Source organism: Lepidochelys kempii, chromosome 10, assembly GCF_965140285.1.
Source record: "Lepidochelys kempii isolate rLepKem1 chromosome 10, rLepKem1.hap1, whole genome shotgun sequence".
Lineage (NCBI taxonomy): Eukaryota > Metazoa > Chordata > Testudines > Cheloniidae > Lepidochelys > Lepidochelys kempii.
In genome coordinates, this window is record NC_136389.1 from 69,459,921 (window position 1) to 69,487,186 (window position 27,266).

At 40.0% G+C, this 27,266-nt stretch overlaps 1 protein-coding gene across 4 annotated transcripts in view; it reads right to left on the bottom strand.

Moving 5' to 3' along the window:
* Window positions 1–380: 380 nt before the first annotated feature.
* Window positions 381–27,266, bottom strand: part of ZFAND6 (zinc finger AN1-type containing 6) — a 48,819-nt gene continuing 21,933 nt past the window's right edge. The window contains exons 2-7 of one of the 4 annotated variants that reach the window (XM_073304119.2): window positions 16,235–16,405; window positions 13,885–13,996; window positions 10,926–11,026; window positions 4,053–4,112; window positions 2,010–2,123; window positions 381–1,337 (exon numbers count right to left, since the gene is read on the bottom strand). In XM_073304119.2, the coding sequence (XP_073160220.1) occupies window positions 1,189–1,337; window positions 2,010–2,123; window positions 4,053–4,112; window positions 10,926–11,026; window positions 13,885–13,996; window positions 16,235–16,388 (690 nt within the window). In that variant the 5' untranslated portion in view covers window positions 16,389–16,405 and the 3' untranslated portion in view covers window positions 381–1,188. Of the gene's footprint in view, window positions 1,338–2,009; window positions 2,145–4,052; window positions 4,113–10,925; window positions 11,027–13,884; window positions 13,997–16,234; window positions 16,406–27,266 lie in introns of all 4 variants that reach the window. The other 3 variants (XM_073304117.1, XM_073304116.2, XM_073304118.2) reach the window with 3 other exon arrangements.

Below are 27,266 nucleotides of genomic sequence, written 5' to 3' on the forward strand. Positions count from 1 at the left end.
AAATGAAAAACAATTTCATTCACTTGCCCCAGGAGTTCCCTGTCACCTTTTATGATCACATTTACCTATTTTAAAGCGCATTTTTATATATCTTGTTGCTGTGCAAAAGACAAGCGGGGAGAAAAAAAAAATCACTGACTGTATACAAAAAGTGTTTTCAAATGGACAAGTTAAGAATGCCGATAATGACTTTATTCCCTCCAGTCTTTCAACAGGTAGGTGTCACTTGTAACAGTAGGTAAAATAAATTCAGATAAAAGTTGATTTAATTGCCATTCAGATCTACAAGGATATCAGAATGCATTGTACCTGGAGAAAGAAGAGGTCCAAATCAAAATAAAGGGCTGAAAAGCAATCAGTGTGACAGATACCAGTGATCAACACAAAATACCCCAATTTTTTAAAATTTTATTTAATCAAAGTTAAGACGTGGATAAACATAAATACAGCACAGTTACTTCAGATCATTCTTCATATTTGTGTACATACAGACTGATGAATGTAATCCCAGTGAAATCTTCAGTCAGCAATGAAGTGCATACTAGCCTACCCCGACCCCACACACACACAGAAACAAAATCAATTTTTTTTTTAAAAACCACACGAACTTATAATCTCAGCACACACTCTCTCATTACAAATGATTCATACATAAATAGGTAGTGGGTGCAAACAAGCTAATATGCTAACATGTATAACCTTTCTTGTTAATGAAAACCAGAAGCAGCCATAATGATTAAAATACATTCAGTTACTGATAACTAGTTGTGCCATGAGGCATTACCAAAAAAGAAATCGTGCTGCAGAGAAAAGCTATATACAACAAGAAAATAAACTGCGAAGTTAATGCATGCATGTTTTGTACTGGAAAAGCACAGCCCTCCCATGTTTTCTCCATGTTTGTTATAAAAGCCCTCTGCACTCAACTAAAATTAAAATGATCTTAAAGGATAATACTTGTAAAGTTTACTTAAGTCTTCAGCCACAGAAAACTGCAATGAAAATAAATGTTCAGAGTCATTTTCAAAACAAAAAACAAAAACAAAAATCTATTCTTCTGATGACATGCATGATTAAAAGATCTAGGCAAGATACACTGCTCTACATTCCTGATGACTAAGGAAAAAGCTCAAGTCAATTTAATCTGCAGATGGTCAGGGGATTTTATATTCCAGCAGAAGTAGCAGTTCAGATCTTCTGAATCTTTTCCCCAACAACTACAGGATTTTCTTTCCTGATTTTCTCAGCAGCATCAGCTTTGTAATTGTAAGAGCAACTGTGTACATCTGAATAACGGTGCACACCACAGTAAACGTTTCCACACCGGCATTCAAACCCTGTAAACAGAAATATTGATCTATTAAGACAGACACTAAAGATGACTTAATTCTACAGGTTTGGCCTTTTTAATATCCTAAATACTACATTCACATTCGTTATCAACTAATCTCAGTTACCAGCATCCGTCAGTCAAAGCCAGTTTCTGCTGCCAAAATTGCTGACATATAAAGCACCGAAGTTATAAATCTTTGTTGTAGTGATTATTATAAAGAGCCCTCACTTCAAATATGCATTGCTATACAGCACTACAAAAATACAGTCCCTCAAGACTTACTGCAGACATTTTTTCAGTCACCAAGCGGAGGAACGACTCAAACGATTTTCAAATACTTAAACTGAATCATACCACTTCATTATGAAGGCTGATTAATGAGCAGACTCTTATATAATGGCCTGGAGAGTTGAGGTAAATGTAAGAGCTCCCAAACAGGAGCACTTGTAATGAAGAGCATTTTGCTTAATAAATGAAACAGTTAAACACAAGGACATATGAAAAGTCCTCTTTAATAAGAGCTACTGGTTGAAAACACCTTAGGGCCAACTTTTACTTCAAATCCATCAAAGTCAACAGACTAACCCACATGTGAATCTGAAGGCAGAATTTGGTCCTTTGATATTAATTGCATAACTTAGTCTTGGACTAAGAAAGAAAATGAAATATTTCTTACCAGTAAGTCCCACCTTCTTCCGGCACATGAAACAGCGATTCTTTTTCTGTTTTGGTTTGTCAAGTGACTTGTCTTGTTCTTCAGATGTAGACTCTGCACTCTCTGACACTAAAGCTAATATAAAAGAGATAAAAACTGAAAAAAGAGTGGAAAAAATGGCAAGAGATTTGTTTGAGCCACAAGAGAAATTTGAAGCCTATTTTGTAAATTCAAGCTCTGGGACTTGTAACCTTGTTGTAATCAATTTTTCCTTCCATAATCTACAATCCAGTCACGTGTGGAACTCTGCTTTAGCAATATTTCTGCATCACACAACAAGTAGTGCACTTGAGCTCCCTCTTTCTAAATTTAATTATCCAACCTGACTCATCCAAGAGAGAAGTCAGTTGACAGTGCTAAATGTTTTATATACAATTCATAACCTACAAACTACTGTAAGGACTAGTAAGAAAGACAGACCAAGGTTTAAATATACACACACTGTTCCTTTTAAATCTCAAAACCCAAGATTTAAAAATGGCTCTGAAGTTACCAAGTTTGGCAAGATGCAAGTGTAAGGTTTAACAGTTCCATAAAATTGTTACAATTAGCAGTATTCAAAGCTGATTCAAGTCAAGCGAGAAGCACAGATAATTTACCAGAGTTCAATAAAACACTTCTCCCTTCCGCAATGCTGCCTCACAATGCTCTTATGGAGGATAACAATATTGAATCAAACAACTTTCGGTATGTCAGATTTATGCTACTGAAGGCTAAAGACATCCATTGCCAATGGAGAAAAGAATTTAACTATGAAATCCGAGGGAGAAGGAATTACCCGAAATGAAAACTACATCTTTTTGGGAAGGTGGAGGTGTAATGTTTCCAGGCAATTCTAATCTTCTCTCACATCTGAAAGAGACTTGGGCTGCATATGGGAGAATCCGAGTAGAGAACATACAACTGAACAAATTGCCTGACCCAAGAAAAACAGGAGTGGTATTTTGTTCAGTTGCTGCCCTCTTCTCTACACCTGGGTGTATCAGAAACTTACAAAACTGACAGCAAGGGAAATTAACCTGGTTTTAAATGGGTCTGTAAGACAAACACTACCTACCAGCTATCTGCTAGGTCACAACAGGACAAGCTTTCACTGCCTACGTTGTAGGAAAGTGAACAGAAGAAATAGGGTGTGCAAAGGAAGGGACAGAGAAAGAATGAAAGGAGGCCGCAACTGGGTGAGTGCCAGCAAAAACAGGGCTAATCACATGAATTGCTAAAGAAGGGATACAGCAGTAGTCCTAAACGTTTGTCTGCAACTTGGCTACTTTTTCTGACAATATACACACAGCTGCATGCTTACCAGGCAGAATCGGTCAGAGATACGGTGAAGTCTCACTTACCAGCTCTCTACCAATCTCACTACTACTCCTAAAGACTCACCTGACAGTTCATACTTTTTCACCCTCAATAGTATCTGAATGTTTGGGGTGTCTTTAGTATGTACATACAACTTTGAAATTATCAGTGGTCCAACTATAACTGCCAAGTGTTTGTTAACTAGAAGTCCACTTTGTAGATTGCCAATCTGACAGGTTGAAAACTAATAAAATCAAAGGTTACAAGAGGCAGGAAAATAAGTTTGGATGCAAAACAGAAGAATCTAAGTCTTTTAGGACTAACAGGATGAAATTCCAAAGTAACCACCTCCACTGATCTACTCAAAGAGACTTGGGACAAAGCAGGACATGCAACAGCATGTACAATAGCAGCAAGGTGTGCGCAAGAGAGGAAAAACCTCATTTTAGTGAGTTATCTAAAAGTAAAATTAGTGAGCTGCAAAATAAAGATTTGTTACAGCAAAGACCTAATGCAAATAAATACATCAATTTGGTTGAAAGGTTAACCTAGTGAGGATAAATATATAAATGAAACATATCCATGAAGACATTCATTCCATTATAAAGCAATATTACCATCATGACACATTTGTACCAAAGAATTTTATATAACCTAATATGTGTGTCACCAAATGTATAGTATTTAAGTAAAACTTTCACTTACCTATAGTACATAGTTTAAAATCTGTATCATACATCTTTCCTCTCTCTCTGGAGCCTTCATCTAGGAAGTCAGGATCATCTACATTATTTTCTATGCTTGTATCAAAGTGTACTCTGTTTCTGAGCCCTTTGTAGTATCAAGTAAATCTAAAATATCCAACAGCAAGTCCTCTCCCATATGGCCTACTGAAATACTCTATCTAGGTGAGGTCCACCGACGTTGACTGGGATGGGACATTTTAGATCCATTTTATTTACATGTCTTAATAATCTGTGCTCATTTAAAATTACTTGTTTGCACTTTCTATTTAGTTTTAACTACTTGCATTTCAGGAGTTATGACAGGTAGTCTATGATCGCTGCAAACACTACATTTTATATTGCTTGTTCAGCAGTGGATGGGTTAAGGGACATCTTAAAATATTCTTTGGCTGCAGCAACAGTAGCACAAGAAAGGTCAGATGAGCGTGAAGCAGGGGAAGGCGAGAAATAAGCAAGGGGCAACGTACTTTGCCACTTACCAGTTATTTAAAGTGGCATTGCCAAAGTTTTCCTTCATGCAAGATATTGAGCCTAATCCTCTGCCCCTCCTCATTCCACTCCTTACTTCTTAAGCACTAAAGCTGATCTAGCTTCCACTTATGTTACAGCAGCACTAAGGCTACTGAGGCCCTAGTAGCTCCCAATATCAGGGGGGTATTGGAAAGATAGAGTTAAAGCCACTTATGCTTCCCTCCCCAGCGTAATCCAGTCTTCTTAGAGGGAGGGTGGATTCCTAAGTAGCAAAAAGCTTGGGAAACAGTGGAAGCAAACACAGCTCTTATTTAAAAAGCAAAACAAAACAGTACTAATGGGAAAGCAGCATAGCAACACTCTGCGAGCACGTCTTCCCTGTTACATCCTCCCTATTCTTGGGCTTCAAAGTTTCATGTAGCTACATTATACATTAAAGTCAGCAGCCCCCTTATAATGTGTGTTTCAGACACCTTTAAACCTCTAATTTGAACTTTAGCCCTACTGGCCTGTAACACCTCCTTGCACTATAGTTGAAGTAGCAAAGTAACACTTCTAGACTACCCTCCTGAACCCAACTCTTGCAAGAATACGCTGAACTGTGGCACTGAGTTTGTGTAAAACAGCCCCACTATAAAGTAAATGATCTCTGACTTGCCTAGGAGTCATGACTATTAATCTTAATTACATAAACCAGAGATTTGGAGGCATAGCAGGGCTTGCTGCCTGTATTAGAGCAAGTTGCAAAGGAGAGCTTTTGTATGCCTAATTGGGCCTGTCCAACAAGAGAATCCCATATTAATGCAACAAGGCTGGGGACCCACCTGAGCAAGGAGTGAAAATGGCTGGTGTAGTACTAAGTATTTAGACTGCAAAGCCCAGAAGGGTCATGCAGTAACCAGATAATGTCTTTACCTGATTAATACACAGAGAAATCAAGAGCCTCCAATGCTCCCTCCCAGAAACTCAAACAGTTTTGATAGTTAACATTCAAAAACACGAGGCTAGAAGTATAATATATTGAAAAGAACACTTCCAATGACCAAAAAGGTCTCCTCCACTTTCAATAGGACCGGTTGTACATCCTAAATCTGCAAGGTAAAGGGTCACCTCAATGTGCAGATCTACCTGAAGCTTTGCTTAAAATGCAGAGGTTGTACAACAGTACAAACACAACTTCACCATCTGATTCTCCTACAGTTTGCCAAGGAGAAGCCCTAATCCAATGAACCCACAGGCTAGCTCAACAGATTGAGAGTCTCACTGGCTAACTGTAGCAGGTCCAAAGGAGACTTGGGGTGGAGGGCATAGCGTACTATGATATGTGTTTCGGAAGCGACAGGGAGGAGCTTGCTGGAGAATATACTTATGGAGATACACTGGGCAGCTCTGCTGGGAATCTGAGCTTTGCTGGAGAGACTAACTGGGGAAGGGTGCAGAAGACATGGAGCCAGATAAAGTAAAATGGAAGTAGACTGCAAAGATTGTTCTATCAGTTTCCACAGCAGAGAGGAAAACAAAAAGCACAGAATGGAGTAGTGTTATCTTTGGATACTTTAAGTCTTCCCAGGTGATGTAATGCTGGGTCTGAAACATAAAATGTTGTGTGAAATTTGAAGTTCATAACTGTTATTGTTAAACTATAGGAGTTCAAGAAAGCCTGAAAGGACAGTTGTCATCTTATACTGGTTGAAGCAAGCCTCCTAGGAGTCTGATAGTGGCCTAGAAATTTCAGGTTTGTACTCCTTATTGAAATAATCTATTTTTAGAATGATCAATGTCAGGTTTTCTGTTTAAGGGATTTTAGCACAACTCTAAATGGAACACACAAAATATTCATAACTGTGGAGCCACTAGGGTGCTTCCCTAATTTTGCTCCATGTTGCCTTTTGCAATGTAAGTGCTCTTTTAAGCAGTAAGGGCAATATATGCAAACTGAATATGAGCAGTTCTGTCACATCTCTGATCCAAAGCCCTTTGAAGTCTATGGAAATGTTTCCATTGACTTACATGTGCTTTCAGTCACACCAGCAGATATTGTGAGCACCATAGCATTTATCTAAGATATTCAATACTGCATGCAACGTGTTCCATGTAGTTAGTCCATTTTTATTTTAAATAATAGTCCAGCTCAAAAGCTTATTTACCTATGGACTGGACAGACCAAGACATGCGTCAAAAGTGGGCACCTTCCAGTGGTCAGACGAGACAGACAGACCTTTCATACATTTTGCCAAGTTCATTTTCATTGAGCTCAGTCAAGTTTCATGATGGTACACAATGCCCAGTGACTTAAATCAAACTATTTCTACTATCTATCTATTCCTAGCTATCTACAGAGGAGGCCTGAGCACCTGTTTTTTTGGTCTCAATCTTTTGCCGTTCTGGGCCAATGTATCTACCATAACGTTGAGTGCACGTATCAAAAAAGCTCTCAACCCTACCACTTGTTGAAACCCACTCCCATCCTAAAAGTTATGCATATATTGCTAGAGAGCAAGAAAAAAGGTAGACCAGCTATGCTATGTATGCCTTTAAGTGACCTTTACATTATAGTCAGAAGAAGTCAAAGAATATTGGAGAGTTTAACTGCACACGAACAAAAGTATTACTGTGTTACCCTGCATTTAGCAGGGAGCATACATGAAGATAATGAATGGTTTGTAGCACTATAACCTGCAAAGTGGTAGGCAGATATTAATCTCCATTTTACAGCTGAGGAAAGACTTTGAAAACTAAGCAAGGTAAAAATTCTAGTAAATATTTGTTCAGCAATCTGAAAACAAAGTCTGACTATTACCTGAACATTTCTAGGGCAAAAACCTCATGAGGGAAAAAAAAGTTAGGTTTTATCTTAATGCATTTTATCTTGTCATATTAGGGATAATGTTCATAAGATTTGAGAATGTTCACAATTAATTGCTTTTAGAGTTATTTAATATTTTTGGCTTTGCTACAGTATTTAATATTTGCAAACAGTTTGAGTAAACAAACTGTAGAACATGCTGACTATTTGAAAGCCAGGTTCGCTCAGATTTCCTACCTCTTCCTTGATCTGTTTTGCAAGGCATAACACAAACTTGGGTGTATAAAGGGCAAAGCCACACAGACCAGATCAAGTCAGAGCCACCTGAGGGATTTGTAACCTTGCAATTTTACCTAGGTTGCCTGACATGTTACATATCATCTGCACAAATACAAATAATACTCCATATGTCTGTTTGCTAGTTTGTTTTTTTAACTTCTAGGAGAGTCTGAGTGAGTGTGATTTGTCCCGGTTCTCATTTACACTTGCAGCTGCCTGTAGCATATGCGTAGCCACATGCCACAGGGAAAGGCAGGCTGCAGCCACAATGCTGTGTGTAGCTACAGGTGACAGTGAAAGGCTCTTGCAGTGGGGCAGTACACTGCTAAAAACAAAGTGTAGATGTAGAGGCACAGCTTGGGCATGCAGAGACACATGCAGGGTATGCATCCTAGGGTTCTGGCATCTCTTTACTCGCCTAAGCCGTGCCTCAGTGTCTACACTGCTATTTATACCTGTGCTAGCTGGGTATGCAATGTCTGTACTCTGCACACTGCCTTAAGTGCAAACCTACCCATTATCGCAGCCTTGTGTGTTCTGCTTTACAAATCTAATAGTAACCAATTTAGATTCCTACAAAAAACAGTGTGTACCTTAACCTTTATTAAATGACCAGTATGGAACATACTCAAAAACGTCAAATGACTTATTTGGGTTATGTTGATTATATTGTGCAGTATATTTTCATTTTGAATATTCAGCTGATGCAGTGTTCTATGCAATAAAGAACTAACGCTTCAATCTGGCACTAATTCCCCACACTGCTTTGATCAGAAATTACAAGCTATTTTTATGGTAGCTACTGAAGCAGCTACCAAAACATGAAGCTTTCTTAATTTAAGGTGAACAGGTACAACTTTCTGATGCACAAAGCAAGAATTGCTTCTTAGAAGTAAAAAGAAAAGGAGGACTTGTGGCACCTTAGAGACTAACCAATTTATTTGAGCATAAGTTTTCGTGAGCTACAGCTCACTTCATCGGATGCTGTAGCTCACGAAAGCCTATGCTCAAATAAATTGGTTAGTCTCTAAGGTGCCACAAGTCCTCCTTTTCTTTTTGCGAATACAGACTAACACGGCTGTTACTCTGAAACCTGTTCTTAGAAGTAGGAATTTTAGAAAGCTGGGGTGAGTAAAATGGGTAAATTGCACTGTGCTACTATAGATCAAACAAACAGTTTTTTGAATTTAATATTACCTTGTATTCCCCAAGAGATTCTAATAGATCCTCCAACTACTGGCGTGGATGTGAATTTCATTCAAAAAAATGTTTTTACATTATCTTACCTCACACAAAATTGTTACACTAGCTTGAAAACATGTTTGTGTAGAGTCTAGCTAGCTCCCAGCAAAAATTATTTTATTTGCTAAGCATCTAAACAAAAAAATTAATTGTTACCTGCAAAACCTGGAAGTGAACAGACAACTTTGTGTTTGCAATGTACAGTTTAAGGGTCTGCACAGGAACTCCCTTCAAAAGAGAGAGGGCTGACTGCCACCACTGGAGAGCACTTATGAATTTGCTTGTGACAGGGAATTCCATGTCTGGGTCCTCATGGTTTAGATCTGTAGTTACTAGGTGCTGGTGATCCTTACAGTGAAACAGGCAGTAAAATGAGGCAGGAGACCACAAGGTCCAGAGTTCCTCAAGCACTAGGCACAGGAAAATTCCCATTACAGTAACTCCTCACGTAATGTAGTCCCGGTTAACTTTGTTTCATTGTTACATAACTGATCTATTAGAGAACATTCATTTAAAGTTGCACAACGTTTGCTTATAATGTTGTTTGACTGTGGGGGCTCGGAACCAGGGTGGGCTAGCAGCCCCCCTATCAGCTCCAATTCACCTCCCCACCCCAGCACCTCCAACTGCCGGCGGCCCTGCAGGTCAGCAACTCCCCCTTCCCTCCCCATGCCGCTTGCCTGCAGCAATCAGCTGTTTTGCAGCATTCAGAAGGCTATGGGGGTGGGGAGGAGCGAGGATGCGGCACGCAACCTCCCCTTCCCTCCCTGTGCCTCCCACCCACAGCAATCAGCTGTTTTGCGGCATTCAGGAGGCTGAAGGGAGGTGGGAGGAGTGAGGACGCGGCGCGCTCAAGGGGAAAGGGGGTGGAGCAGGGGCAGGAAGTGGCGGGGTGGGGGTAGGGCCTTGAGGGAAGGGGTGGAGTGGGGGCAAGCCTAGGGCAGAGCCAGGATTGAGCACCCCCCAGCACTTTGGAAAGAGGAGCAGCAGGATGATCCACCCTCTTTCACCCTGACTCCAGCACCTCAATCAAGCTTCACAGTCATCATTGCTGAGTACAGTATTAAATTGTTTAAAACGTATACTGTATATGTATATAATGTCTTTTGTCTGGCAAAAATAATTTCCCTGGAACCTAACCCCCTATTTACATTAATTCTTATGGAGAAATTGGATTTGCTTAACATTGTTTCGCTTAAAGTCGCATTTTTCAATAACGTAACTACAACATTAAGCGACGAGTTACTGTATCAGGGTTTCTAATTTATGTGAGCCTGCCCTCTGGTGAAAAAACAACCACCAACAATACTCTTTTCACTCTTTTGGGTGAGGAGGGGAAAAGGAGGAAGCAGGGTCATCTGTCAGTGTACCCAGAGGAGCAAGCCTTGGAGGCAGGAGGAGAAACCTCTTATCAGCTGATTACCAGCTCTATATTCCAGAACAAACAGAATGCTAGAGCATTTACAACTGATATCCAACTATGTCAAAAAGTTCACAATCTAGTATGGGCAGATTTTTTTTTTTTTTTTAAAAGACGACCATTGTCCATTATATATATATATATATATATATATATATATATATATATATATATATATATATATATATATATATATATATATTAACAGCACCAAGTTCTTTCATCACTCCATAGTGAAAATCTGATTTTAATAATGTTTTAGTAAAAATTAATCAATCCATTCAGAATGTTACCTAAATTCATATTTCCCCAACCCCAGTTAAAAACCCAGCACTAAGGCACACACTGATTTTAAGCACATTGTATATAGTTAGAATTCAAAGTCAACTGAAATGTGAACATTTTTGTCAACCTTATCTGAAGTTTCCATACGTGTAGTATTTCTACATTAAAAGCATATGCATGCCATGTTTCATTTTCCTTCAGCTTTATGCAACATTGTCTTTACATTGCTCAGAATGAAGCACGTTAGAATTTATTATAAAACTAGTCAAGGTGTAAAAACAGCATATATATTTCATACATGCTTTAATTATGCAAATTCAGACACTAACCTTGCAAATCTTCTGTTTCAGGTACTGTTTTGTCCACAGCTGTAATTTCTGCTTGGGATGATGCTACAGATTCTGTTAAAAGTGACTGGTTTGACACAGGACTAGGAAGAAAACAGTTGAGAATTCGTAAGAGCCAGGTACAGGATTTATTTTCACAAACATTGCTCAGATATTATGATAGGACAACAATGCAGTGCACCAATCTTCTAATTTAGAAGTTAAGGACTTCAGTGGCAAATTACAGCACTAGTTAGTGTTTAAACAAACAAACAAACTGATGAGAAGCCAAATATTTTCAGCTTCCATTGTAGTACACACTTGAGTTAGGAGTAGGCTTGGCAGAATTCAATTTTTATTTTCTTACAGTTTTAACTGATAATACTGATGTTTATTTTTAAGTATTTTATTTTTACCCATTTGAATTTTCAGTTTCAGGAAATTATGGTGGGGATTAGGCAATTACTATTTAATGACACTAGGAATTGAGATTCAAATAGTTAAAGCTTTATAACCTTTAAAGCATAAATTGTCAACCAAATCAAAACAAACAAAGTATGTATACTTAAATCAAACCCTAATAAATTCTCAAGCAGATTTTTCTTACTTTGCCTATCTGTAAATTTTGATTATTATGGATAGAAATATTTTGTCAGTGTATGTATGTGTGTAGTGAAACCAATGTTTATCAAAATTCACAGATAATCTAATACTTCCAAGCCTAGTTAAGAGTAATGCCAACAACTAGCTGAAGTAACCATAGTGGCTACTAAACCTCAGATTCATATACTGGTATGTTTAACGTGAGAAAGAAAATTGCAGCTTGTCCCTGTGAGTGGTCATTAGGCTGTAGCCTGAATCCAGGAAGATAGGGGAATCTACTCAAATACTTAGGACTTCCACAGAACATCTTGCATTCTTCTCTTCCATCCTATCATCCCCTGTTGCATAGAGAAGCCAATAAGACTTTGTGACTTGAGCCTTCAGCCACACTAATTATGCACTACTTAGAATAGATCAAAAATCCCAGGTGCTGTTAGGGGACAGGGCAGGGGGTAGATTTTCAATTTAATACTTTTCTAAATAAAACTGAAGTTGAAACTTACTGAAGTCATTGAGGGTGACAAGTCCACTTCCCTTTTAGGAATCCACTAACCCAGAGGTGGATTACAATTTTGTGGGGCTCTGGGCCAGAGCAAGCAGGGGGCCCCTCTCCGCCCCTTTCGCCTGCAGTCCCTCCCCCCCGCCCCCCCAACAGCACTCCTGCTAGTGAATGGGGTCAGGGCACAGGGGCTTGCCCCTCCTGTCAGGGAGCAGGGTTGGGCTGCGGGGGTTTCCCCGGCTCCCCAGCAGGAGCGCCAGGTGAGCAGGACAAGCCCCCATGCCACAACTCGGCTCCCTGGCAGGAGCGCCAGGCGAACGGGGCGAGCCACTGCATCTCAACCCTGGCAGGAGTGCTGGGCGAGCGGGGCAAGCCCCTGCGCCTGGACCCTGACAGAAGCGCTGGGTGAGTGGGTGGAGCCGGGCAAACCCCGTGCCCAGACCCCGGCAGAAGCACCGGGTGAGCGTGTGGGGGCACTGGGGTGATCATTTTTCCAGGACCCCTCATTTGGTTGGTGACCCTGGACATGGGCCCCGTTGGCCCAGTACCTAATCTGCCAACCAAGCCAGAGATTATCAGAGAACTGACTGAAGGAAAGAAGCTGGCTCTGGATACTAGCCAGGATGTGGGGGAGGGGAGGGGGAAGGGTAAAGGTGCCTTGCAACACTTCAGAGGGTTTTCCTCTGCCCCTGGGCCTATAATACTTTGACACTTTTCCAGACCTGGCATGAACTTTGTGCAGTTTGACTGGATAGAAAGGCCGTATTAGTATGAAGTACAAACCTTCCACCCAAGCTGGAAATAGAAGGGTAAAAGGCTCCTAGATCAGCTAGCACTGCAGATGGTATTCAGCTCTTACTCAAGTTTACAAGTATGAGTTATCAAGTTAACAGCTTTCATAAATATTGACTGAGAAGCTGTAAACTAGGACTGGTTGTGTTCAGACGATTATAAACGAATGATTCTAGTCTTACCTAACTGTAGTCTATATTATGACTTTTTAAAAAGGAGAAGGTTGGTTGATGAAGTTAGAAATTGCAAGCCAATTTACTTAAAATTTTAATATAATCTGCTTGTTTAACGTCTTTCATGCCAAAAGATCCCAATGTCCTTGAAAAAATTAAACTGCTGTTGGGTTTATGTCATTCAACACTGAAATGCAGCTACCAAAATAAATAAGTAAATATTTAGCTCTTACATACTGCTTTTCATTTGTAGATATTGGAATGATTTACAAAGAGACGTATATCCTTTACTAATTCTGACAGAGGTGAAGGAGACAGCAGTTGAGTAGCAGAGCTAAGAATAGAACTCAAGTCTCCTATATCCTATTCTGAATAACCTATCCTCTAGATGAAATGATGAGATGAACTGAAGCAAGCAGTTCAATATGGAACACTGCAGGTCAGTAAAGAGAACTGCAATTAGAAGAGCTTTCCTGTCCAGTTTAAGTATATATAATTAATAACTCCTATTTCTAAGATAGTTTCCCCTCAGAAAATCAACCGCCAAATTGAATGTTGTGGAGTGACGAGGCTTCATAGACTGTTTTAGTGCAGATATGATTTCTCTATGAGCAGAAAGGTGTCACTGCAGAGATTTTGGTATTTGAGACTTTGAATTAAAAATCAGAATTTTGTTTGTTTTCAAATATATTTATAAGATGATCTTGTTTGTATAATAGTAATTGGTAATTACTTAAAGAAATCTCATCTTTAAGCATGCAAGATCAAATTGCTCATTTCTCACCCCCAATTTTTAATACCTAATTATTCAGCCTCAGGACATAGTTGAAACAGTCATGTTTATATCAGTTTGTATGTAAAATGTTGACTAACAAGCATAGACAAGATAATTTACCTTGGCTGTGTAGACTGGGTAGATGTAGAGTCTAATGTTGATGGAGTTTCTGGGACACTGCCTTCTGTGTGCTGTACTGGTAAAGACTCGGTTATACTACTGACAGAAGTTGCTGGAAGAAAGACATTAATGTAAAACGGGTTTCACTGCCTTCTGGAGTTACAGAATTTATCCATAACAAAGATTCTTCTGCACTCTGGTCACAATTCAACATACTATTTTAACATATGGTGAAATTCCTTGCTGAATCAGAGCCTACATTTTAATGGATTATATTGTACTGTAATTATTTAAATTAATTGTGTCTGGTCACATTTGCCCACTTCCCACCCTTGTCCACCAAAAGCCCACACTGCACATATTTCAAAAAAAGCAGCATTAAACAAAGGAAAGCATGACTGTTTTAAATTACTCAAAAGCTTCTATGAATAACTGGTATTTCAACTTCACATTTTTGTAAGAGACCAATACCACAGAAGATATTTTAGGATATTTGGGACCAGTATCCAACTTCCCCTGTATGCCCAGACATCTTTCATCCAGGTATCATTTTACTTAACCCTTTTCACTATAGATCCACCACTGCACTTTTGGAAATGCATCAGGCAATAACATGCCATTAAACTGAACAGAATGTTAGGGCCTACATGAAATGACATTTAGTAGCACAAGTTATGCTTTCTGCATGGTCTGCTTCCAGTCAACAAGTAGTTAAAACTACATAACATACGACACAGCTATACATACAACAAAGAACTATACAAGTATCTCTGTGAAGATATTGTACTGTGTCTACATCCAAAGAAGTCTAACAGACTGCCTGTACTAGAAGGCAAATTTCTTCATTTGTTTATTCAATTGTAAAGAGAGACTTAGGCCATGGGAACACTATGGACGAATCTCTGTGTTGACCCAACTTATTATTGAGCCAACTGGCAAGTAGCTCATTGAGTCATACTACCAGAAGCACTGCATCCAGGATCACTTAGTGTAGTGAATCATGACATCTCCACTGAAAGAGGTACAATTCTTGCCACACAAGGTAGGATGTACTTTCACTGTCTGGCCAAAAGAAATAATTTTGAAATGGAAGAACCACCTTCTCTAAGGCCAAATACTATACTCCTGAAGGATCTTCTGGGTTTTGTAAAACAAAACAACAAAAACACAAAAAGCCACACACAGAAACAAGCAACACACACTACTACAAGAGGGAAAATTCGTCAATATAAAATTGCAGTAACATACAGTAACAGACAAAGATTCCATTGAAAAACTCTTTGAACAGGTCCACATCTAGGGGCCCAGATCCTAGAGTCATGGGATATCAGAACCAGAGCTTTCCGTTTAAATGAGACTCTAGCCCTGGTGGTTGTGAAAAAGCTTAAAAATGTGACCTGAATGTAATCCATACCATGAAGTTTACCAGAGTCTGCATGCAGTTTCCAGCAGAAGAAGCAGCTGCCATTAGTCATGAAAAAAACAGTCTGGCCCCACACTCACCACAAGAGCAGGCCAGGGTTTAGCTACACCATGAAAGACCACCATATCATGGGGCTAGTGGGACCCTGCTGCTGCTTTCACCACTGCTTGGAATGAGGGGGACACTACCAATGGTTCAGAGGGGAAGGAGTCTCCTAACTCCTCTAGGCAGCTGAGGGTGAGGAAGGAGAGGCCCCTGGTCATAACTGTTGCCCATTCCAAGTGGTCAGGGGACAAAGGGCCTCTGCTGCTGACCTGGAGCAGGGCCGAAGTGCAGGAAGCCCACATGAAGCGTGCCTAAAGCTTTGGGTTGTCTTAATCCAGGTGAGCGTAAAGACTGCTATGGGAACCTTTCTTTCTGAAGACCAATGCTTCCTGAGTTGTGTTTGAAGTGTCAATCTTAATACTGCACCAATTACTTCCAGAATTTAGATTTTGTTCTAAATATTTTTCATCTGCCCAAGACAGGTTGTTCTCTGTAGAGTCAGTAATTCCTGATAATCTTCTCTGAAAAGAATTTCTAGCATTTTTATAGTGATATTAGACACCTAGTGCTTATTATATCTTGCCAGAAATAAATGCAAGGCACAAAAATATAAACTACAATTACACTTATAAAAAGATTATCCACAGTATGTTTATTTCATTTTAAAGCGGATTCAAAGATTCTGTAAAACAGTAGAGACTTTTTGGCAGCAGTACAGTGGATTGCCCTCTCTCTCATTCTTTATCATCATCGGCTGCTGAAAAAAATCAATCAAATCCCCACTTCAAAAAATGGATGAGGCAGGGACATCTAAATGTAAATGTAGCACACAAGGTTTGCTCAAATTGGAATCAAGATGTTAGATATTAATCTAATACTTACCAGGAGGGCTAATTCTACCATTACTACTATTCTGCCTTTGAAGGTGTTCTTTATAGCAAATTGAACACATTCCATTTGTACGAGGATTTCCATAAAATCCGCATCCAGTGGAACAAAGCATAGGCACTTGGCTATGGTTAGTTTCTTGAGCCATTTTCCTCTTCTGTAAACCTGAAATTCACATACACAGCCAATTATCTAATGAACTCAGACGATTTTCAACGTTGCATTTTAAAATACAAAGGTTCCTACTGCTTTGGCATCATCTATTCCAGGCACAAAAGTCTGCTTTAGAAAAAAAGGATCTTTGGGTCAAATTCTCTACAATTGTTTCATGGAAATCAGTGTCTTTAAAAAATAAAACCACCACCAAATTTCAAGACCCTGGTTAAAAACAAAAATTGCAGAAGAAAGAGTGTCTTCCATTGACTTTGGTGGTAAAGACTGTGCAGGACTGAGCCATCTTAAATGAATGTGCAGCAGGGTGTACATTTTCATAAGCAAACAGTTTTTTACTTTCCTGTGGAGCATTCAGTAATTTATCACTTTCAGAGAGACTATATTAATTCCTAGCCTACACCCTGAAAGCACACTTTTTGAAGCTTGTACTCATGACACTACTCAAACTCTGAAAGTATAAACTGAAGACTAAAGAAGGGAAATATTGCTGCTTACTTCACAACATTTAATCATGAACAGCAACTACAAAAAATTTCAGGTATTTCTCTGAATTTAGGAATCTGTTACATTATAAATTCATATTTAGATTTTCATTTTCAGAAGTTACCATTTTGGTCAAGACTAGCATTTGAACAGATACATTCCTCCATACCTCAACTCCAACAAGATGTTTGCATTTTTAGAATATTGTTTCATACAATTTAGATCGTATGTGGTAGTCAATTTGGTAAGGGTTGCTTTGCAAGTTACCCTGTCTTTTATTTGTATTTCTCTCCTTATTAACAAGGAACATTTGTCTTGCAAGCTAAAAAGCTCAGGTGGCCTTCTCTATCATGAACTTTTGTGATGAGTTGCCTTAGCAGTTCTCAAGTGACCCAAGTCTTAGATTAAGCTATTGGAATCGGTTTCAGAGTAACAGCCGTGTTAGTCTGTATTCGCAAAAAGAAAAGGAGTACTTGTAGCACCTTAGAGACTAACCAATTTATTTGAGCATGAGCTTTTGTGAACTACAGCTCACTTCATCGGATGCATACTGTGGAAAATGTAGAAGATCGATCTCACGAAAGCTTATGCTCAAATAAATTGGTTAGTCTAAGGTGCCACAAGTACTCCTTTTCTGTTTGCTATTGGAATCCAGACTGTAACACATGAATTTAATACAATCACTTTGTCTTCTTCACCCTCAATCAAAACCCCCAAAACTGACCATAGTATATAGTTCAAGGTTAGTCAATACTACACTGTCAGTTTCAAATAGATCATATCAATGTGCCATTACCTTAAAGAATGCCAAGCTGACTGTAAAGTACAAAATACCACAGAATTGTTAGGCAGATATCAGATTGCTTAAGCTTGGTTCATAAAATGCTCTCACTGTACAATTTATTCAGCTAGAGAAGAAAGGAAAAATACTCTTATAGCAGAGTCGGTCAAATTTATCTTTTAACTTCAGCTTCTTAAACATCTGGCAAATGCTCAAATGTTTTCCCCTCATGGTCACAGGTCTTCAAATATTGCCTTACAAATTTTCAATGGTAGAAATTTCTGAACAACATCTTTCTTCTACAGCTTAGTTTTCACAAGTATATCAGTGTAGGGAGACTGCCCTTTCATTAGGAGTCTAAAGTAATGTGAATCCAACCTTCCGAATCTAAGGAGATGTTATGAATTAATATTTAAGACGTTTACAGGCCATTACTGTTTGTACTAATATAGCACCTAGAGACCCCACTCAACAAAATGCCCCTTGTGCAAGGCATTATGCAAGCAAGTAACAGAGTTAATCTGTGCCCCCAGGAGCATAAAAATCTGGGTTTGTGACAGGGCACAAATATGAAACAAACAGACATAACTGGAGATGGAAGGATTGTTGGATCATATTAAAGAAGTTCTGTATTAAAATCACAAGTGAGTTTGATTCCCCATAGTTTAAATTCCAGGGTATTACTAATTAAGAGGTCTGTTGGTTTTTGGTACTGTTTCTCTCCCTCTATGTGTGAAATTTGCAAGCTGCTAATTGCGTTAGTACATTCTAAGACAGAGTCTGTTCTCAAAGCAATTCGCACAGAGAGAGACTCAAAGCAATACTCTGTAACAATAGAAACAGTACCCAGAGACTCCCCGCCCTTTTGTTGTATTAACAATTGTGATTAAAATAGAGATAGAGGATGTCTGTGGATGGATGCTTGATGTGGATAATAACTGATCAGGGAGGTGCCAGCCTAAGAATCCAGTGTCCATCGGCTGAAGAAGGCATCAAGTGGAAATAACCAGAGGACCCCCTCCCGGAGGGCAGACTGGAATCCACCCAACAGCCTCAAGAATGGGAGAACCAAAGAACAAGATAACATCTAGCAGCACGGAGCCATCAGGAATGTGCTATCTGCTGATTGATTCAGCAACAGCATGATGAAGCAATTCCCATAGACTGGCATAGGAACAAATTCCTATAAAAATGGACTCTAGAAAGTGAGAACTTTGGGGTCTGATTCTGCAAACCAACTTCCAGGAGCATCAGATGAGCATCTGACAAGGCCCAGCTCCCTCCTCATGTCCAGGCCACCTGGCCAGTGGCTTGGCATGAGCAACTCTAAGGCTGGTAACTATGATAACAACCTTGCAGAACCTGTGTGTGTGTGTTTGTATGAATGATTGTGTAAATAAACATGAGATTGAATGGAATGTTATAGCTATAACTAACTGATTACTATGATTCTTTCTGTATTCACAATAAATGTGGTATTTTGCCTTTTCCCCTTTAATAAGATCCTGCTGGTTTTTATTTTATTGGTATAACAGGATGAGCTAACAAAAAACAAATTTAGCATAAACAAATTTCAGGATCACCAATTGCCTAATCATTGCAATGGTCCATTCAAAATGTATACAATATACACCACCCAAAAGGTGATACTGTTGCACACTGGAAGCTTGTCAAGGCTTGACAGTTGAATTCGAGTAAGAATGATTCAATAGGTTTAGACCTATGGACATTTAGTGTATAGCAGATCTTGACTGTATGGAAGACAAATCCATGTTCCTAAGTTTTCCTCATCACAGGCATAGTCAAACTATAAATAAAATGAACAGTGGATATATCAGAATGGGTTTGAAGTGATCAAGGCAATATAGTAAACATGAGACCAAAGGCCTATTTCAGCAATCCTACTCATTTTCCAAGCAAGGGCATGTCAGTATATACTAATAATTTTACCACTAACAGCAGGTGCTTTGAAACCAGAGAATAAAGTCAATGCTTTTTTCACCAGTTAGCCAATTTTATACAGGCAATTTAACATAGGAGTACTACCAGTGCTCTAGAATGCATGGAAACTTTGTGTAGATACTAAAGCAGCAGAGGAAAACTCACAAGTTCAGATATATAAAGTCTCCAACATTTTTATCATGAGAAAGCCGTCTGACTTTTTGTATACAGTACAACCTCAGAGTTACGAACACCAGAGTTACGAATTGACCAGTCAACCACACACTTCATTTGGAACTAGAAATATACAACCAGGCAGCAGCAGAGACCAAAAAAGGCAAATATGGTACAGTACCATGTTAAACAAACTACTAACAAAAATAAAGGGAAAGCAGCATTTTTCTTCTGCATAGTAAAGTTTCAAAGCTGTATTAAGTCAATGTTCAACTGTAAACTTTTGAATGAACCATAACATTTTGTTCAGAGTTACAAACAACTTCCATTCCCAAGATGTTCATAACTCAGGTTCTACTGTATCAATTTTAAAGAAAATGTTTTTTCATTGCAAAGAACTAAACATCTAAAAAGGGTACTAATTGTCTTACTCGGAACCAGCTCAACTATCTAAAGCAAGGGTGGCCAAATTTACTGACCCTCTGAGCCACATACAACAATCTTCAGAAGTTTGAGAGCCAGGGTGCACCTGCTGGGTGGTGTCTGAGCTTCAGGACTGTGGGAGGCATCTGCCAGGTCTCAGGGCTTCAGCCCCACTCCTGGTGAAGCCCCAAGCCGCAGCAGGTGCGCCCCATGGGACTGAAGCCCCGAGACCCCCGTGGGCAGAAGCCCCTACCCCACCACCCTGCTGCAAGGCAGAGGTCCTGAGCTCTCCCCGCCCCAAGTCTGGTAGGTGGAGAGTGGGGGGAGCGGAGTGGGGGGCTCCACAAGCCACAGTGTCTGTAAAAGAGCCACATGTGGCTCTGTAGTGGGGCAGATTAGCCACCCACAGACCTGGAGGGGAAGGAGCCCCTCATTGAACCCTGGTGGGCGGAGCCACGACATGTTCAACCCTCCCGCCGGAAGTCAGTGGGCGGGACCAGAAGTACAAAAGGCGTGCTGGAGAACTCAGTTGAGAGGCAGCCGCCGGAGGAGCCAGATGCCTCCTGTGAGCCCCCAAGCTGGGAGGCTGTGGCAGACCCTGAGGGAGCTGAGGACTGGCCTGGACCGCCAGGGCCATTTACAGACCTAAGCACGGAGGAGCTGCAAGCGCTGACAGAGGCTCTCTTCCCTGAAGACCAGAATGACCTCTACAGAGCCATGTACACCCGAGGGGGAGTTGGGAGGTGGCCCAGGGGTAGCCGACCACTGTCTGGCTGCAACGCTGACAGCGAGTGAGTCAGCGTGTTGCGGTCAGGATCCCCACTGACCCAGTGGCAGACCTCTCTGCCACTGCTAGGGCCCTGGGCCGGGACGCAGTGGAGTGGGTGGCCATCTCCCCCTCTCCTTGGCAAGAAGCCTGCACTTGTCAGCCCTCCGCCAGAGCTAGGGGGCCCGACTGTTTGCTGCTCAGCCTGATTGCAGGCCTGAGCTCTCAGACTGCCCAGCCCCAACCGGGGGCTAGGGCTCTGTAACTGTTTGTTGTTTGGCCCTGATCAGAGGCCTGAGGTCACGTCTCTCATTGCCCGCTGATTCTCCACGTCAAGCGACCCCCGGAGCTGTAGTGGGGCGGATTGGCCACCCACAGACCCGGAGGGGGAGGAGCCACTCCCCCCAATGGGCTACAGGCTCATGAGCCACAATGTCTGTAAAAGAGCCACATGCGGCTCATGAGCTGCAGTTTGGCCACACCAGTCTAAAGTTTCATGCTTCATGTAATTAAAACTTGGGCTTAGTTAAGGGTGACCACTTTTCTTTAAAACAGATCAGAGACAGAAGAGCAAGACTACTAAAAACTAGACCTGGGCTGGGAGGTTCCCTTCCATGAGCTGTCTAGCCAGACCCTCAGTAACTAACTTGAGCACTCCACACACTTACGGTGATTATTATTGCTATCGATATTTTTGTTCATACATTGCTCATTTAACAAATATTGTCACTGCAGCTAGATAAACCCCCTAACATTGTGGTTCTCAAACTGTAGTCTGTGGACTACTAGTGGTCTGCAGCACTGTCTGGTGACATGGTGCTATATCATTCTGTTCTCACCTGCTAAAATGCACTGAAAGACAGATAAGAATCCATCTAAATCTGATCCTCTCCCACAGCACAAAGATAACAGAATGGAATAATATAGCTCATAGGCTTCCTAGTTACAGTAGAACATCACATGTAATTTACGTATCTGTACAGTCCCTATAATTCCTATCATTCTTCTCCTGCACAGAAAGTTTTCACGGGTAAGTCCTTTCTTACACTTCATCATGTAGCAGACAGCACTCGGTGTCAGATGAATCTTTATACACTTCTAACTTGATTTATAAAAACTTGAAATAGCGAAGAAAGTAAAACAGATTAAGTTTTTAGAGTAAGTTTCTAGACGGTAAGTTCTTTGGGGGCAAGGACTAGATCTTCCAAAAAGGCTCTGCATTGCACTGAGCATAATGGTTATGTTCAGTAAGATAATTCTTAGTACCGTTGTATGGGTATATCTTGTTATGGAGAGTAAAATGGATCATGATGCCAGATAACTTTAAAAGTATGTGCATTTGGTCTTTTAGTTACTACCAGTCTCAAACACTCCATACTTGTTAGTGTTCATAGGCTTCAGTCATCAATCAGAAGGATCAGGGACAGCGGCATTTAGTAGGATTAGTCTAAACCTCAGGTTTTTAATCTCCCTTTAAAAAACAAAAAAAAAACCTCCACTTTTTACTCTCCCAGCATTCCTCCCCAGAACAGAGGTATGTCTCCTTGCCCCTGTTCCTTATTTGTATACTTGTAAGTGTATATCATATGTGCAGCTGTTACTGTATTACTATTATAAAATTTAGTGTAGTGAGGATGTAGATGCAGATCAGCTAACTCTGCTTAAGCCCATACAAATCATGAACAGTTTTCCAGTTCCAAGATGTCCTTCAGGTTCCAAAGCAAGGTTTGAGTTGTACAGGTGCTCCCCATATATTTTATGGAGATTCTGGCCCCCATAACCAGTAGGGTGGAGCAGACCACAAGAATGATATACTGGTGCCTCAACTACAATAACAAAACTAAATACAATTTGTGCCATGTTGTTATCAGTATACTACAGTATCACTACTGGACTGGAGAATGAAGGAGAGAAAGCTTACATTAAACTACATACCTGTTGTATTAACAAAGACTATTGTCAGTACTTTAGTTAGAGCCTTCCATTTCAAATTTCACTTGAGGAATGAAATCTGACTAGAATACCACTAAATGCAGACTTTAAATAAATTAAGTAGCTAAACTATTCCCCCACCACCATAAGCACACTTAGACTGGTCCACTGTGGAACTGCTAATGGTAACCTTCTACCATTGCTGATGAAACAGGAAAAGAAACTGCAGACACACCCTTCCCTATTCAGCTACCCCAGTGGCTGAGGGTAGTACTTGTGCTGCTCACTCATGTTGTATTTTCTCACCAGACGCAATGTTTGACAATGTGCATGATTAAATCATCTGCACTTTATAGCACCTACTGGTATTACTATCTGGTAAGTCCTGAGGGTCTGAAAAGCATTAAAGGGGCAATGCATACTGTGGCATTATGCCACCATATTCTTCATAGAGATATTGTTATATGATATTATAGCATAACTGTGATGTATTTTATACTAGATAAGGCATGTGAGATATCATTGGAAAGGTTATTATTTACTGAATATGGTTATCCTATTTGTATGCATGTATCATTTTGGTATCTGAAGTTAGGAATATTGTCTAGGCATCTATTATAAATGTGTTTACATCTGGGGAATGCCCACTAGACAGAATGGATGGTGGTTGGGAAGGGCCATTAGGGAAAACGATAGTTCTTAGAAGATGCTAATCACCCACTGAGAAGTCTTCCTGGGGATGCTACAAACAGCCTCTGAGTTTTGGCTGCAGGGTCATGTGACCAAGTCACCTGGTAATGGACTCCATGAAAATACAAGTATTTTTCCACTAATGGGGGTGGGAACCACACTGGGAAACATAGGATTCCCACCATATCCAAAATCTATTCAAGACAGGGGAGTAACATCATCATGGCTCATCCATCATTAACTCCCCGGCCAAGAAAGAAGACTGCTGGAAACACCTGAGAAACAGAGACTGAGGTTTTGTGGGGTTTTTTTTTTGGGGGGGGGGGAAGAAGGGCTGAGCCCAGACTCGAGGGGGTCTGGCCCGTGAAAGGAATATCTGGAGTTTTAAAGCCTCAAGCAAGTGCAGCTTGTCTTCAAGAATCTCTGCAATCTACCTAAAAAAAAGTTAGGGTGAGAATTTGTTACTTATAACCAGTTTCGTTAGTATATTAAACTTAGATTACCTAGCAAATAAAACAAATACGCAATCTTCTTCTGTTTGCTATCCCTTATTTAAAATCTATCTTTTGTAGTTAATAAATTTGCTTTTGTTTGGTCTAAAATTATTTTGTGTATAAATCCTACCTGGGGGCAGAAAGTGGTGTATACCCCTCTCCACATTGGAGGGAGGGGGGCAAATATCATAAGCTTACACTGTACAGTTCTCTGTGCAGCACAAGACGGTATAATTTTGGGTTTACACTCCAGAGGGGAGTGTGCACTTGAGTACCGGGCAGTTCCTTAGCTGAGCCTTCCCATGCAGGGCTGATCTCAGCATCTGTGTGTATAGCTGTTCCTACCTGTATGTGTGCTGGTTAAGAGCAGTCTGAAGGCTGAGGGAGGGAGGGAGGGTTTGGCTGGCTTGCCTCAGCAATACAGTGTAAAGGGAACCCAGGCTGGTGGGTCACGCAGGCTCGGGGGGGGGGGGGAGATAAGAACCCATCACACATACTTGTGCAGCATTTTCAAAAAGTGAAGGGGTGTTAGAAAAAAGTAAGGAGGAGAGAAGGAAGTAAAAAGGATTTCTCTCATATGTAAGACAGAAATCCTGTTTGTTTATATATGTATAATACACACACACTATAAGTGTATATATTATATTACATTTCACTGTTTTCACTACATGTATCACATGAGCAATATCACTGCCTTCAAGACATCTGAGCAACTGTACACAGGACTTCTTTATCACGACTTTAGAACAAATTGATCTCTTGAGCTAAACATCGTATTGGATTTTCTCATCTAGGAAACATGGGAGTTATAAGTGTAGTAGCTCTTTCCATTTTTTGTTGATAGACTTCATGGGAAGGAGTTACATGTAAAGTTGCTACATAAAACCCAGTCTTCTAGAGAAGGAGAAACTAACTGGTGTAAGAGGCAACTGCCAAGTCTACTGAGGGCCAAGAACATAATAATTGACTTAATCACATCCACTGAAAGAAAAACTTTAAAAAATAATAAGCGTTCATGAAGAGAACCAGAATAAAATGTTACTACTTTGACATTCAAGAGATGCAAACTCCTTTGCTTGCGAAGAGAAAGAGCCCAAAGCTGGAAACAGTGACTACATACACAGAAGTCACAAATGCTGCAAGTTTAGACAAAACAGCTATGAGTTTATATCAGTCTCCGAGAACAGGTTACCTCAGAAGTACTGTATAGGCCCATGACTAAACAGCAGGAGAGAACTTGTACATTTTAAAAAACAAAAACACTTAATTTGGGGGTGATCACACAAAAGACAGCAGTCAGGTTTTTTCCTTAGACCAATTCTAAACTCTGGTAAAATCAGAATTTCACGTACACTGTTGAAAGAAACTTGGGCAAAACCATGCTTTTTAAGTGAAATACTAGATATTTAGATCCTAGACCTTGATCTATCTTGTTAATTTCAATACAGGAAATATGGCAAATATGGATGTGTGTAAATTAGTTCTTACAAATCAGATAACTATATTGGTAGAGAGAGCTTGCTTTATGTGAAAAAGTTAAAAGAAAATCATCAAAATAAATTTTGTAGAATTTAAAGATTAACCATGTTGGTTTAGTAAGTTTTAAACCTAGTTTCATTGAAGTCAGTTCTCAATATCCAGGTTAGCAGGACAACATTTTAAAATATTTACTCACATAGTTGGGGAGGAACAAACAGCTTAACACATGCACACTAGCTTCCTGACTTCCCTTCTACTTAAAGTACATTTTAAAATCTTGTTTACTCCAATACTCTTCAGTTTTCTTCCTGTAATATTTAATGTAATTGATTTATAAATTTTTAATATTATGTTGAACCACTGAAGCAGTCATATTGCCTTCGTTTGGATAATCACAATACTATTTCATGTTCCATATTAATGCCCACAAACTATATAAAAATGTATTCTATTAAATCACTTTTTAATAAGTCAGCTACCTGATACTCATTTATGATTTCCTATCGTGCAGTTAATTTCTGGTGAAAGATGTGTTTCTTCCGTGTTTCATACATGTGGCCTTTCAGCTAAAATCAAGTTATATATCAGACCTATCCTAGTTGGAGCTCTGCAGAGGATGGAAAAGACAATCCTAATCGGTTTTCCCCTTAATCTCCAATTCCTGTAATTTTACTGGAATCTGAAAGTCAGCAACCAGCAAATATGCAATAAAGTACTGTTTTTTTAGATACAGTCCATATTTGGAACCTCCCAAAAATCCAGTAACATAGTAAATCTCCACACTGATCTGTTCATGGGGAGGGGAGGAGAGGAGATGAATGGCTTACTTACGTGGTTCACAGTCACACTGCAAAAAGGAGGGGAAAACCGCAACAAGCGGGGAGGTAAGGATGAAGGTGGAAGGTCAGCAGGTAAAGAACTGGGTAGGGACAGTAGGTAGAAGGAGGGAAAAGGATGCAAGTGGTGGTTTACCTCTGATCTCACAATCCCAGCAATGAGCTGGCCACAGGATAGCAGGAGCAGGAAAGAGGAGAAAGATCAGCAATGATTATGTCTGACCTGGGCTAGGACACAAGTTACTATAATTAGTAGTATTACCATATAACACACCTAGTCATAGTAGACCACTGAGCTAGGCGCTGTACCGACAGCTAACAAGATATCGCTCCCTGCCCCTATATTACTTACTACCATAATCTGATGTGCTCTTCAAAATTTGATTGCATCAGGACTGGCTGAACATATATTTCATTACTACTCCTACACAAAATAAAGAAAGTTACAAGAAAAGCAAACTCTCTATATCAATACTAAGAGAATCACTGATTATGAAGATTTAGCTTTCAGCAAATGTCTTTGCATACACTGCACCATGAATAGCTGTTACTTTGAAACAGTAATTACTACTTACAGCCACGCTCAACATTCACATAAAACAGATTAGCAAAAAACTGTTTTAAGTATCAAAGATCCTAGCTGCTGAAAATAAGGCACTTCAGGAACTCCGGTTCATCTCATACCGGTAGAGCAAATTACATACAATGACCACTCAAAAAGAAAAGGAGTACTTGTGGCACCTTAGAGACTAACAAATTTATTTGAGCATAAGCTTTCGTGAGCAACAGCTCACTTCATTGGATGCATTCAGTGGAAAATACAGTGGGGAGATTTATATATAGAGAGAACATG